The sequence below is a fragment of the Loxodonta africana genome, chromosome 4 (assembly GCF_030014295.1).
Source record: "Loxodonta africana isolate mLoxAfr1 chromosome 4, mLoxAfr1.hap2, whole genome shotgun sequence".
In the NCBI taxonomy this organism is placed as follows: domain Eukaryota; kingdom Metazoa; phylum Chordata; class Mammalia; order Proboscidea; family Elephantidae; genus Loxodonta; species Loxodonta africana.
Window position 1 is genome coordinate 35,005,829 of NC_087345.1, and position 14,553 is coordinate 35,020,381.

Genomic DNA, 14,553 nt, shown 5'->3' on the forward strand with positions numbered 1-14,553 from the left:
ACCAAAGAAGACGTTCAGGCAGTAACAGATATGTGAGGAAATGCTCACTATCATTAGCCATTAGAGAAATGCAAATCAAAACTATAATGAGATACCATTTCACCACAACTAGGCTACAGTAATCTAAAAAGCACAAAATAACAAATGTCAGAGAGGTTGTGAAGAGACTGGAACACTTACACACTGCTGGTGGGAATATGAAATGGTACAACCACTTTGGAAATCAATTTGGCACTTCCTTAAAAAGCTAGAAATAAAAGTACCATATGATCCCGCAATCCCGCTCCTTGAAATATATCTTAGAGAAATTAGAGCCCTGACACAAATAGACACATGCACACCCATGTTCACTGCAGCACTGTTCACAACAGCAAAAAGATGGAAACAACCTAGGTGCTTATCAATGGACGAATGGACAAATTATGGTATATTCACACAATGGAATACTACACAACAATAAAGAACAATGATGAATCCACAAAACATCTCACAACATGGATGAATCTGAAAGGCATTATGCTGAGTGAAATTAGTCAGTTGCAAAAGGACAAATATTGTATGAGACCACTATTATAAGAACTCAAGAAAAGGTTTAAACACAGAACAAAACACTCTTTGATGGTTATGATGGTGGGGAAGAAGAGAGAGGGGAATTCACTAACTAGACAGTAGACAAGAATTATCTTAGGTGAAGTGAAGGACAACACACAATACAGGGGAAGTCAGCACAACTGGACTAAACAAAAAGCAAAGACGTTTCCTGAACAAAACTAAACGCTTTGAGGGTCAGAGTAGCAGTGGCAGGGGTCTGGGGGCCATGGTTTTTGGGGACATATAAGTCAATTGCATAACAAAGTTTATTAAGTAAATATTCTGCATCCCACTTTGGTGAGCAGCTTCTGGGGTCTTAAAAGCTTGCAAATGGCCACCTAAGATTCGTCAATTGGTTCCAACTTACCTGGAGCAAAGGAGCATGAAGAACACCAAAGACACTAGGAAAATTTTAGCCCAAGAGACAAAAGGGCTACATAAACCAGGGACTCCATCAGCCTGAGAGCAGAAGAACTAGATGGTGCCCAGCTACCAACAATGACTGCCTTGACAGGGAACACAACAGAGAGTTCCTGACAGAACAGGAGAAAAGTGGAATGCAGAACTCTAATTCACATGAAGAAAGCAAACTTAACAGTCTGACTGAGACTAGAAGAATCCCAGAAGACATGGCCTCTGAACTCTCTGTTAACCCAGAACTGAAACCATTCCCGAAACCAACTCGTCAGACAAAGATTAGACTGGACTATAAAACACAAAATAATAACTTGTGAAGAATGTGCCTCTTAGTTCAAGTAGATACACAAGACTAAATGGGCAACTCCTGTCAAGAGGCGGGATGAGGAGGCAGAAAGGGATAGGAGTTAGTTGAATGGACACAGGAAACCAGGGTGGAAGGGGGGCGTGTGCTGTCACATTACAGGGATTGTAATGTGGTCATATAACAATATGTGTATAAATTTTTGTATGAGAAACTAACTTGGTTTAACTTTCACCTAAAGCACAATAAAAAATTTTAAAAAATAATTAAAAATGATTAATATGCAAACCTTGGTGGCATAGTGGTTAAGTGCTATGGCTGCTAAGCAAGAGGTCGGCAGTTCAAATCCGTCAGGCGCTTCTTGGAAACTCTATAGGGCAGTTCCTCTCTGTCCTGTAGGATCGCTATGAGTCAGAATCGACTGGACGGCAGTGGCTTTGGTTTGGTTTTCGTATGTATATTCTCAGAAACCCTGGTGACGTAGTGGTTAAGGGCTATGGCTACTAACCAAGAGGTCAGCAGTTCAAATCTGCCAGGCGCTCCTTGGAAACTCTATGGGGCAGTTCTACTCCTATAGGGTCAACTATGAGTTGGAATCGACTCAATGGCAGTGGATTTGAGTTTATGTATATTCTCAACATCAACAACAAAAATAAAATAAATTATTAAAAATTTAAAATAAATGATTAATATTTGCATCCCAGAGTTGTGAGAACGAAATAATCCTGTGAAGTACTTGTCATGTAGTGGGCACTGATTTAACGGTACTGGTGGTTGTTGCTGTTGTCATCACTATTATTGTTAGAAAGTGAGAATTACAGAATGCTCAAATCCCATGAAACAATGAAATGTATTTTCTGCAGCATCTTAATCATGTTGTAAACTCAAAGACAGTTACCTCTGGGCATCTACTTTCCTCACAGGGAGTAAACTCCATCTCTGGTCCCAGCCTATGCTTATGCAAGAAAAGCTACCTGGTCTCCCAAAAACAAGCACAAACTGGAAAGTGGACCTGGCCAGGACCTAACAGTGGACATTTTATTAGTGGCATTATTACGACTTGAAAAAACTTTCGAACTTACCTTTAGCATGCTAAGAGTGGACTCATCTCTAATTTTTGTGAGCTGAGTATTTGAGCTACCATCCTCCTTTAAAAGTTCTATAAAGACACAAAATTTTTGGAAGAAAAATAGATACCTGTGATTAGTTTAAATATTAATTCTATTTTTTACAGCTCATTGTAGTGGGAAAACTGTCCACAAAATTAATAATAATAAACAAACACAATGATAATTAGAAACACATTCCTATACCAATGAATCCGTAAATACCATGCATTAGAAGGCTGACTCTTACAATGACTAAGACAACTGTGAAAGGATCTTTTGGATGCTTAATGAAGTTATTCAAGTTATCAATGACTAATTTAAAGCAGCAATTCCTCCCCTGGAATGCTAGGACACCTTAGAGCCCTCAAAGTAATCTGGGTGTTCCAGATATTTCTACGATTTCAATAACATCTCTTTGGAAGCATGGGTTCTACTAATTTGCATAAACTGCCTCACTCTAAGAAAAGAAGAGTGAACAGTCGAAAAAGTGCCAATCTCTCTCTCAGAATTCCTGCCCACAATCCAAAGCCAGTTCTTATTTTGAGCCAGGGAGAAAAGAGAGAATTTAGATCATAGTCTTTGCCTGTTTTCAGTAAATCTGGCTTCTAAATTACAGGTTTGAGAGAAAAACCACAAATCATTATTCAACTAAAAAATACCTTTAAAAAGAAACTAAGTTTGTCAGTGGGAAGGGGGCGTGTAGAACAACATGGAACTGAACACATCTGACTTCCTCTCTACTCCCAACTCAAACCTACCTAACTCCAGTGGTGTCACTAGGGCAGTGTGGGAGATGTGGATCACACTCCCTTACACTGTCAGAGGGGGTGACACCAAAATGACCCCAGGATCCAGAAGGGGCAGCAGCAGCTGTGGCAGGCAACCCTGCACTGCCAGGGGAGGAGCTACCAAAGCAGTGGTGTCACTAGGGTTGGTGTCACCCATCACCCAGTGCAGTAACTTGTCACCCCATCCCACTTCCCAGTCACTGGGGTTGTTGTTACCCAGCGCAATAATTCATCATTACCCAACCCCATCACCTGTCAGTCAGCGTGTAGACGGCTGGGCAGAGGCATCTGCCACTGGGCAGAGAGTAGGGTCTCGGTCTTGGCCAATGGAAGAGGTGAGGAGCTGCAGAGGGCAGGTCTGGGAGGGGGTGGGGCCGCCCTGCTCAGCATTTGGCACTGTGTGGGGGCATGGTGGGCCAGGCCTCTCTGCCCACTGGGGGGTTTCTGCAGGCCAGCCCCACCCACTTGCAGTGGGTGATACCAATCCTAGTGATGCCACTGCCTAACTCATCTCCTAAATTAGGAGGCTGGCTGGAGCCTCCTAATGAGGTTCCAGTATCAGGAAATCTGAGGGAGGAAGAGCTGGGAGTGGGTTTTCTCTCCTAAGACAAAGAGTAACAACTACAATGACATAGAACAAACACCTGGAGACTAGTATGGAAGAACACTAGGAAGAGTATCAGAACACGAGAGATCCTAGAAGGATATTCATATACCCATGTGAGATCAGGTTAACATGGGGTTCACACAGTGTTCCTGACCCCCAAGAAGATAAAGAAAAGCTGGAAAGATGAGACATATCCTTTCCATCCAGCAGCTAAGTGATAATGAGGAGATCTGGTGCCTTAGTAGTGACCTTGCTCTCACTATACCTCTGGCTCACTTCACCTTCTATCATTGCGTGCCTGATGCCAATAAGACTGGAACTCCACTGCGATGACCAGGAGAAATAATAACACATCTAAGAAGAGCTGTGGTTCAGATCACTCAGGTACACTCATACACATTCTACTCTTTTTCCTGGGCACCTGGCAAACCTATATATCTTAGCCTCTTTGCACTTAAACCCAAACAAAAGATAGGGCTTTTATTCTACTAAATAGGAGTTCCAAACTGAGGCATTTAAGAGTGTATACAGCACCCCATATTTGCAAGTAATAGTAGAGAACATGGACCTAATTATGAGCTCCGGGAAAGGAAGGTAAGCATTAAGGGCAAAATACGAACAAATGGATAAATATATGACGTTCTTAGAAGAGAAGAAAATAAAAATATCAACTCCATCAAAATTAATGTACACATTTGAGTGTAATTGCAATTTTTTTTTAAAAAGTGTTCTTCGTGTTTTGTTATCACAGTTTTTCTTGTTTAGATTTGGACTGAATTATCTTGGAATACACAGGTATACTAAATTTCCAAGAATAACCGACGAAAATATGAAAAAATTGAAGTGAATGGCGATGATCTTTCCAGATCATTCTCTCTAGAATTGTGAATCTGACAATATTTCAACCTTTCTGGAGTCTAAAATCCATTGATGCTACTAGTTTTCACTGTTCCCTCACCTCCTCCTCCCCTGCCATTCTCTCATCTCTCCTTATTCAGCTTTAGTATCTTAATCCATCATTATAATCACTCTCTTGCATACGCCTTCAACTTCTTGCCTAATTCTCCTTTATGTAATTCATCTGGCAAAACCCCAACTCCTATTATATCCAATGCTCTGAAGCTTAATGTGACTGGTGAAAAACCATGCTGACTGTTCTCGCTTTAAAATCACACCAGGAACTCAAAATGGTCCTCAGTGCTGCCCAGTAGTCCCACTCCATTTCCCTAGTCCACCTGCTTTCTTATTATCCAAGGCAAATAGTTCATCCCTTCTTTGCTCTTCTCAAATCTCCAATACCTTCTCCATTCTCACTCGATATCCTATTCCTCTTTGGAAAAAAAAAAATAGAACTCAGAAGACATCTTGCACAAATTCCCACAAACACATCTATCTACCTACCTGTATGTGTACCTATGCACTCTGTCCTTCCCCTTGTCATTATGGATGAACTTCATGCTATCTAGTGTTAAGTCCTTTTTTGTGCACTGCTTCCTGTTTTTTTGCCTATTTAAGGCTATTATGCAAATATCTCCACCTCACCCCTTGCATCATTGATTTTTTTCCTCTGTCAACTGAATCATTCCTATCAACAAACAAACATGCTGCTATTTCTTCAATTAAAAATCAAACAAATGAAACTTTTTTTTGCCAACTTCTCCCTTAAGCAACCTTCAGTAGTTAAGTATTTGGCTATGAACAAAAAGTTGGCAGTTCAAATCCACCAGCCACTCCTTAGAAACACTATGGAGCAGTTCCACTCTGTCCTATAGGGTCGCTATGAGTCAGAATCGACTTGAAGGCAATGGGTTCCCCCCCCCGCCACAGGACAACAAAACTCTTCATGGTTTATCACTCCAGTTCCTCTCTGCCCATTCCAACTTGAATCTACTCCAGTAAGAGTGAGTTCGCTAAAAATCATCTCAGATTCTCCAATGATACCTTGTTATCTTGTTAAGTCCTGATTATTGATTCAATTAATCACTCCCTCCCTTAAAATCATCTTGCTCATCTGTCCCCTTGCAGTCTCTCTTGAAGGTTCTTCCTCATTTCTTTGAACTCTTCATGTTCATCAGCCAAAAAGTTCATTCCTTGGACTTCTTCTCTTCTCCATCTCCACTCTCTCCCTTGGAGATCACATCTAGTCTTATATTTTTAAATACCACCTATAGGCTAATAATTCAGAAATATCTCTCAACCCTGGACCTTTCTCCAAAGTTCCAGAATTATATAACAAATCGCCTACACTGTAACTTCAGTTGGATATTTAACAGACATTCCAAACTTAACATGTTCAAAAGTGAACTCTTGATCTTCTCTACCGAAACTGTTCCTCTCATAGATTTTTGGTTCTTCTTTTAGTCCATGATATATTCAATATTTTTCAACAACACCATAATTCAAAGGCATCGATTCTTCTTTGTTCTTCCTTATTCATTGTCCCACTTTCGAACGCATATATAAGGCAATCAAAAATACCATGGGTTGGGTCAGGCACATCTTAGTCCTCAAAGTGACATCTTTGCTTTTTAACACTTTAAAGAGGTCTTTTGCAACAGATTCGCCCGATGCAATGCATCGTTTGATTTCTTGACTGCTGCTTCATGGGGTGAGAATTGATGCCTTTGAATTATGGTATTAGTGAAGAATATTGAATATACCATAGACTGCCAAGAGAACAAACAAATCTGTCTTAGAAGAAGTACAACCAGAATGCTCCTTAGAAGCAAGGATGCTGAGGCTGCATCTTACATACTTTGGACATGTTGTCAGTAGGGATCAGTCCCTGGAAAAGGGCATCATGCTTGGCAAAGTACAGGGTCAGTGTAGAAGAGGAAGGCCTCCAACAAGGTGGATTGACACGGTGGATTGACACAGTGGCTGCCACAAAGGGCTCAAGCATAGCAACGATTGTGAGGATGGTGCAGGACAGGGGAGTGTTTCATTCTGTTGTGCATAGGGTCACCATGAGTCAGAACTGACTCAATGGCACCTAACAACAACAACACTTCACGGGTGTGGATCCAAGTAAAATGAAATCCTTGACAACTTTTCCTTCATTTATCATAATGTTTCTTATTGGTCCAGTTGTGAGAATTTCTGTTTTCTTTTTTTTATGTTGAGGTGTAACCCATACTGAGGAGTCCTGGTGGTGTCGTGGTTAAGAGCTCAACTACTAACCAAAAGGTTGACAGTTCAAATCTACCCGCTGCTCCCTGGAAACCCTATAGGGCAGCTTTACTCTGTCTTATTGGGTTGCTATGAGTTGGAACTGACTCGATGGCACCTAACAACAACAATTCATACTGTGAGGCTGTAGTCTTTGATCTTCATCAAGAAGTGCTTCAAGTCCTCTTCACTTTCAGCAAGCAAGGTTGTGTCATCTGCTTATCACAGGTTGTTAATGAGTCTTCCTCCAAACCTGAAGCCATGTTCTACTTCATATAGTCCAGCTTCTTGGCTTATCTGCTCAGCATGCAGATTAAATAAGTATGGTGAAAGGATACAACCGTGACACACAACTTTTCTGATCTTAAACCACACAGTATCCCCTTGTTCTGTCTGAGCAACTGCCTCTTGGCCTATATACAGGTTCTGCATGAATACATGTAAGTGTTCTAGAATTCCAAGTCTTCACAATGTTATCCTTAATTGGTTATAATTTATGATACGCAAATTCGTGAAGCGTTCCATATTTTTTGGAAACCCTGGTGGAGTAGTTGTTAAGTGCTACAGCTGCTAACCAAAAGGTCGGCAGTTTGAATCCACCAGGCGCTCCTTGGAAACTCTACGGGGCAGTTCTACTCTGTCCTATAGGGTCGCTATGAGTCAGAATCGACTCGACGGCAGTGGGTTTGGTTTGGGTTTTTGATACACTCAAATGTCTTTGCATAGTCAATAAAATACAGGTAAATTTCTTTCTGATATTCACTGTTTTCAGCCAAGATCAGCAATGATATCCCTTCTTCCACGTTCTCTTCTGAATCTGGCTTGAGTTTCTGGCAGTTCCCTGTTGTAGTACTGCAACAGTTTTTGAATCATCTTCAGCATTACTTACTTGCATGCGATATTAGCGATATTGCTAGATAATCTGCACATTCTGGTGGATCATCTTTCTTTGAATTGGTCACTTATTTGGATCTTTTCCAGTCAGTTGGCCAGGTAGCTTACCTCCAAATTTCTTGGAATAGACAAGTGAGTGCTTCTAGGTTGCATCCATTTGTTGAAACATCTCACTTGGTATTTTGTCAATTCCTAGAGCCTTGTTTTTTGACAATGCCTTCAGTACAGCTCGGACTTCTTCTTTCAGTACCACTGGTTCTTGATCATATGCTACCTCCTGAAATGGTTGAACATCGACCAATTATTTTTGGTACAGTGACTCTGTGTATTCCTTCCACGTTCTTTCGATGCTTCCTACACCATTCAATGTTTTGTCCATAAAATCCTTCAATATTGCAACTTGAGGTTTGGAATTCTCAGCTTGAGAAATGCCAAGCATGTTCTTCCCTTTTGGTTTTCTAACTCCAGATCTTTGCACATTTTGTTACAATAGTTTGTCTTCTCAAGCTGCCCTTTGAAATCTTCTATTCAACTCTTGTATTTCATTGTTTCTTCCTTTCACTTTACCTACTCTATGTTCAAGAGCAACTTTCAGAGTATTTTCTGACACCCATTTTTACCTTTTTTTTTATTCCTGTCTTTTTAAGTACCTTTTGATTTCTTTATGCATGATTTCCTTGTCTTCCCAAAACTCATCTGATCTTTGGTCACTAGTATTCAATGTGTCACACCTATTCTTGAGATAGTCGCTAAATTCAAGTGGGACGTACCAGAGGTCACACTTTGGTTCTTGTGGGCTTGTTTTAATTTTCTTCAGCTTCAACTTGAACTTACATATGAGCACTTGATGCTCTGTTCTGCAGTTGGTCCCTGGCCTTGTTCTGATTGATGATACTGAGCTTTTCAACTGATATTGAGCTTTTCCACAGATGTAGTCAATTTGATTCCTGTGATTCCTCGCCATCTGGAGGTCCACATGGATAAAAAAAAACATGGATAGTCGCCGTTTATGTTGTCGAAAAAAGGTATTCGCAATGAAGAAGTCATTGGTCTTTCAAAAATTCTATCATGTGATCTAGCATCATTTCTATCACCAAGGCCATATTTTTCAACTATCAGTCCTTTTTCTTTGTTTCCAACTGCTGCATTCCAATCACCAGTAACTATCAATGCATCCTAATTGAACATTTGATCAATTTCAGACTGTAGAAGTTGCTAAAAATCTCAAATTTCTTCATGTTTGGCCTTAGTGATTGGTGCATAAATTTGAATAACAGTCATATTAACTGGTCTTCCTTATAGGCATATGGATATTATTCTATTACTGACAGCATTATGCTTTGGGATAGATCATGAAATGTTCTTTCGACAATGAATGCAACGCCATCCCTCTTCAAAATGCCATTCCCGGCATATTAGGCCCTATGATTGCCAACTAAAATGTCCAATACCAGTCCATTTCAGCTCACTAATGCCTAGTGGAAACCCTGGTGGCATAGCAGTTAAGTGCTATGGCTGCTAACCAAAAGGTCAGCAGTTCAAATCCACCAGATGCTCCTTGGAAACTCTACAGGGGGTAGTTCTACTCTGTCCTATAAGGTCTCTATGAGTTGGAATTGACTCAATGGCAACGGGTTTCAGTTAATGACTAGGACATCAATCTTTATGCATTCCATTTCAGTTTTGACAACTTCCAATTTTCCTAGGTTCATACTTCGTACATTCCATGTTACAATTATTAATAGATATTTGCAGCTGTTTCTTCTCATTTTGAGTCATGCCACTTCAATAAACGAAAGTCCCAAAAGCTTTACTCCATCCACATCATTAAGGTCAACTCTACTTTGAGGAGGCAGCTCTTTCCCAAGTATATTTTGAGTGCCTCCCAAGTATATTTTGAGTGCCTCCCAATCTGAGGGGTTCATTTTCCAGCACTATATCAGTGTTTTGCTGCTATTCATAAGGTTTTCACTGGCCATTTTTTTCTGACATATACTGCCAGGTCCTTCTTCCTAGTCTGTCCTAGTCTGGAGGCTCTTCTGAAACCTGTCCACCAAGAGTGGCACTGCTGGTATTTGGAATACTGGTGGCATAACTTCCAGCATCATAGCAACACACAAGCCACCAGAGTGCAACAGACAGATGAGTGGTGGCTTGTGTGTTCAAAAAAAAAAAAAAGATGTCCAGTGCATCAACAGGGGAATGGGTAAATAAATCATGAACTATTCACAGCACAGAATATTATACAGCCAGTAGAAAAAAAGACCAAAGCAGTTACCTTGGTGTGGTTTCAGTGAAGTTTTGTTGCATGTCAAATTCACAATATAGAAAAATGTGTATTATACCATTTTGAAAAATAATGACAATTTATGTAAGTGTGGAAAAAAAATTTTTTTTCCACACATATGAAAATATATATGAATATGGATACATACAAATGGATACCATCACTTGTCTGTGAGTTTGTTGTACTGTGGTGGCTTGCATATTGCTCTGATGCTGGAAGCTATGCCATGGGTATTTCAAATACCAGCAATGTACCTCTGAAAAAACTGGCTAGTAGTGGAACACTGTTTGATACAGTGCTGGAAGATGAGCTCTTCAGGTTGGAAGGTACTCAAAATACGACTGGGGAAGAACTGCCTCCTCAAAGTATAGTTGACCTTAATGATGTGGATGGAATAAAGCTTTCGGGACCTTCATTTGCTGATGTGGCATGTCTCAAAATGAGAAGGAAGAGCTGCAAATATCCATTAATAATGGGAATGTGGCATGTATGAAGTATGAATCTAGGAAAATTGGAAGTAGTCGAAATGAATAATGGAAGGCATAAAGATTGATGTCCCAGGTATTAGTGAGCTGAAATGGACTGGTATTGGCAACTCTGAATTGGACAATCATATGTTTTACTATACTGGGAATGACAAATTGAAGAGGAATGGTGTTACATTCATTGTCAAAAGAACATTTCATGGTCTATCCTGAAGTACAACACTGTCAGTAATAGAATAATATTCATACGCCCACAAGGAAGACCAGCTAATATGACTATTATTCAAATTTACATACCAACCACTAATCCCAAAGATGAGATATTGAAGATTTTTACCATATTCTGCAGTCTGAGTGGGACAAAGATGTAGCAGTCTGCTTCTGTAAAGATTACAGCCTTGGAAACCCTACGGGGCAGTTTTACTCTGTCCTATAGGGTCGATATGAATTGGAATGGACTGGGAGGCAATGGAGCTATAGTTTGAAATTGATCAAACCTGCAACCAAGATGCATTGATAATTACAGGTGACTGGAAGGTGAAAGCTGGAAACAAAGGAAGAAGGGTTAGTGGCTGGAAAATATGGCCTTGGTGATAGAAACAACATGGGAGATCACATGATGGAATTTTGCAAGACCAACAACTTATTCATTGCAAATTCAGCAACATAAACAGCAACTATACATGTGGACCTTGCCAAACAGAATATATGGGAATCAAATCGATTTCATCTCTGGATAGAGATGATAACCCAATCCAGTGCCGTCAAGTCGATTCCGACTCACAGCGACCCTATAGAGATGATAGAGAAGCTCAATATCATCAGACAGAACAAGCCCAGAGGACTACTGTGGAAGACCATCAATTACTGATATGTAAGTTCAAGTTGAAGCTGAAAAAAAATTATAAGAATTCCACACGAGGCAAAATAAGACCTTGAGTATATCCCATCTGAATTCACAGATCATCTCAAGAATATATTTCATGCACTGAACACTAATGACCAAAGACTTGAGGAGTTGTGGGAAGACATCAAGGACATCATACATGAAGAAAGCCACAAGTCATTAAAAAGACAGGAAAGAAAGACCAAAATGGATGTCAGAAGAGTCTTTGAAACTTACTTTGGCATGTAAAGCACACAAAGTGAGTGGAAGAAATGAGGAAGTAAAAGAGCTGAACATAAGATTTCAAAGGGCAGCTCAAGAAGACAAAGTAAATTATTATAATGTGCAAAGACATGGAGCTAGGAAGTCAAAAGGGAAGAATATGCTTGGCACTTTTCAAGCTGAAAGAACTGAAGAAAAAATTCAAGCCTCTAGTTGCAATACTGATGGATTCTATGGGCAAATATTGAATGATACAGTAAGCATCAAAAGAACATAAAAGGAATACAAAGCCAGTGTACCAAAAAGAATTGGTCGATGTTCAATCATTTCATGAAGTGGCTGGCGTATGATTGAGAACTGATGGTACTGACAGAAGAAGTCCAAGCTGTGCTGAAGGCCCTGGTGAAACGCAAGGCTTCAGGAAATGATGGAATACTAAGTGAGATGTTTCAGCAAATGGATACGGTGCTGGAGGTGCTCACTTGTCTATGCCAAGAAATTTGGAAGAGAGCTACCTGGCCAACCAGCTGGAAGAAGTCCATATTTGTGCCTACCTATTTTTTTTTTATTCCAAAGAAAGGTGATCCAACAGATTTTGTAAATTATCAAGCAATATCATTAATATCCACGCAAGTAAAATTTTGCTAAAGATCATTCAAAAAACAGCTGCAGCAATACATTGACAGGGAACTGTTAGAAATACAAGTCGGACTCAGAAGAGGACATGGAACCAGGGATATCATTGTTAATATTGGATGGATCCTGGCTGAAAGCAGAGAATACCAGAAAGATGTTTACCTGTGTTTCATTGACTGTGCAAGGGTATCCCACTATGTGAATCATAACAAATTATGGATAACATTGAGAAGAATGGGAATTCCAGAGCACTTAATTGTGATCAGAAGGAACCTGTACATAGATCAAGAGATAGTCATTCCAACAGAACAGGGGGATACTGCATGGTTTAAAATCAGGAAAGGTGTACGCCGGGGTTGTGTCCTTTCTCCACACTTATGCAACCTGTATGCTGAGCAAATAATTCAAGAAACTGGACTATATGAAGAAGAACACAGCATCAGGACTGGAGAAGGCTCATTAACAACCTGTGATATGCAGATGACACAACCTTGCTTGCTGAAAGCAAACAGGACTTGAAGTACTACTTACTGTTGAAGATCCAAGACTATAGAGTTCAGTATGGATTACACCTCAATATAAAACAAAAATCCTTACAACTAATCCAATAAGCAACATCATGATAAACAGAGAAAAGATTGAAGTTGTCAAAGATTTCATTTTACATGGATCCACAATCAACACCCATGGAAGCAGAAGTCAAGAAATCAAATGATGTACTTGTATTGGGCAAATCTGCTGCAAAAGACCTCTTTAAAGTATTAAGAAGCAAAAGATATCACTTTAAGAACTAAGGTGCTCCTGACCCAAGCCATGGTATTTATAATTGCCTCATATGCATGTGAAAGCTGGACAATGAATAAGGAAGACTGAAGAACGATTGATGCCTTTGAATTATGGTACTGGGGAAGAATATTTAATATATCATGGACTGTGAGAAGAACCAACAAATCTGTCTTGGAAGAAGTACAGCCAGAATGCTCCTTAGAAGCAAGGATGGTGAGACTCTGGACATGTTATCAAGAGAGACCAGTTCCTGGAAAAGGACATCATGCTTGTAAAGTAGATGTCAACAATAAAGAGGAAGAACCTCAATGAGATGGACTGACACAGAGGCTATAAAAATGGGCTCAAGCACAGAAATGATTGTGAAGGTGGCACAGGACTGGGTAATGTTTCGTTCTGTTGTACATAGGGTTGCCATGAGTCAGAAATGACTTGACAGCACCTAACAATATGAGTGTATACACATGTGCATATACAGCGGCTGCAACAATGGGCTCAAGCATAACAGCGATTGTCAAGATGGTGCAGGAGCCTGTGGTGTTTCATTCTGTTGTACACAGGGTCACTATGAGTCAGAACTGACTCGACTGTACCCAACAACAACATACTTAGGTATAAGCACATGTGTAAGTCATATAAGCTTAGGGAAAAATATGAAGACTATATACCAAATTATTCATATGTAATGGGAACTGGTTGGGGGAAAGGAGGGAAAGGGAAGCAAGCAAAAAATAAAACAGATTACCTTTTATGTTTGGGAGGTTTGCTTTGTTCCTCTCGTAAACAGGTCCTTGATGGCACATTTTCAATGTATTTTCTGAGATACAATTTATTGTTGCAGCCACACTTATGAAAAAGTGTGCTCTGACCAAACAAAACTTACTTAAGAGATGTTGTTGGCCGAATGTAACCAGAAATACAGGCAAGCCTTTATTTATTAACTCATCAAGTGCCTAAAAAATTTAAACAAAGGAAAATAAAGCAAATTAGCAAAATTTTTTTTCCAGCTATTACCAACTTCATTTCCCTTTTGTACTCAATCCATTTGGTGTTGGATAGACATGACGTACCATAAATGGCAGGTCTGTCAAGAGAGGCATGTAATGTCATAACCATCCCAGCACTGCACCACTGCTTCTGCCGTTCCTCACCAATTTGTGACCTGCGCTTCCATAGGCTAGACCTGCCATATAACAGGACTGAGCCTGGTGCTGAGTGAGAACAGACACTTTATCAAAATAGAGGCACTGCTAAAGCTCATCAGCCATGCATACCTGCTGCTCTGCTTTAGCATGAGAAAATTAGAGCTACTAGAACAGGAAGAGGGAAGAATGGGCCGACAAGCAATCTCCATACCCAGTTTAGAGTCTGTG

The 14,553-nt window shown here is 40.1% G+C and overlaps 1 protein-coding gene across 2 annotated transcripts in view; it reads right to left on the reverse strand.

The window, feature by feature from the left end:
- The window catches only part of CFAP54 (cilia and flagella associated protein 54), a 462,482-nt gene that overhangs the window by 173,262 nt on the left and 274,667 nt on the right, over positions 1–14,553 (reverse strand). For both annotated transcript variants that reach the window (XM_064283706.1, XM_064283705.1), the window contains 2 exons: positions 13,926–14,133; positions 2,395–2,471 (listed from right to left, as the gene is read on the reverse strand). In XM_064283706.1, the coding sequence (XP_064139776.1) occupies positions 2,395–2,471; positions 13,926–14,133 (285 nt within the window). The remainder of the gene's footprint in view (positions 1–2,394; positions 2,472–13,925; positions 14,134–14,553) is intronic.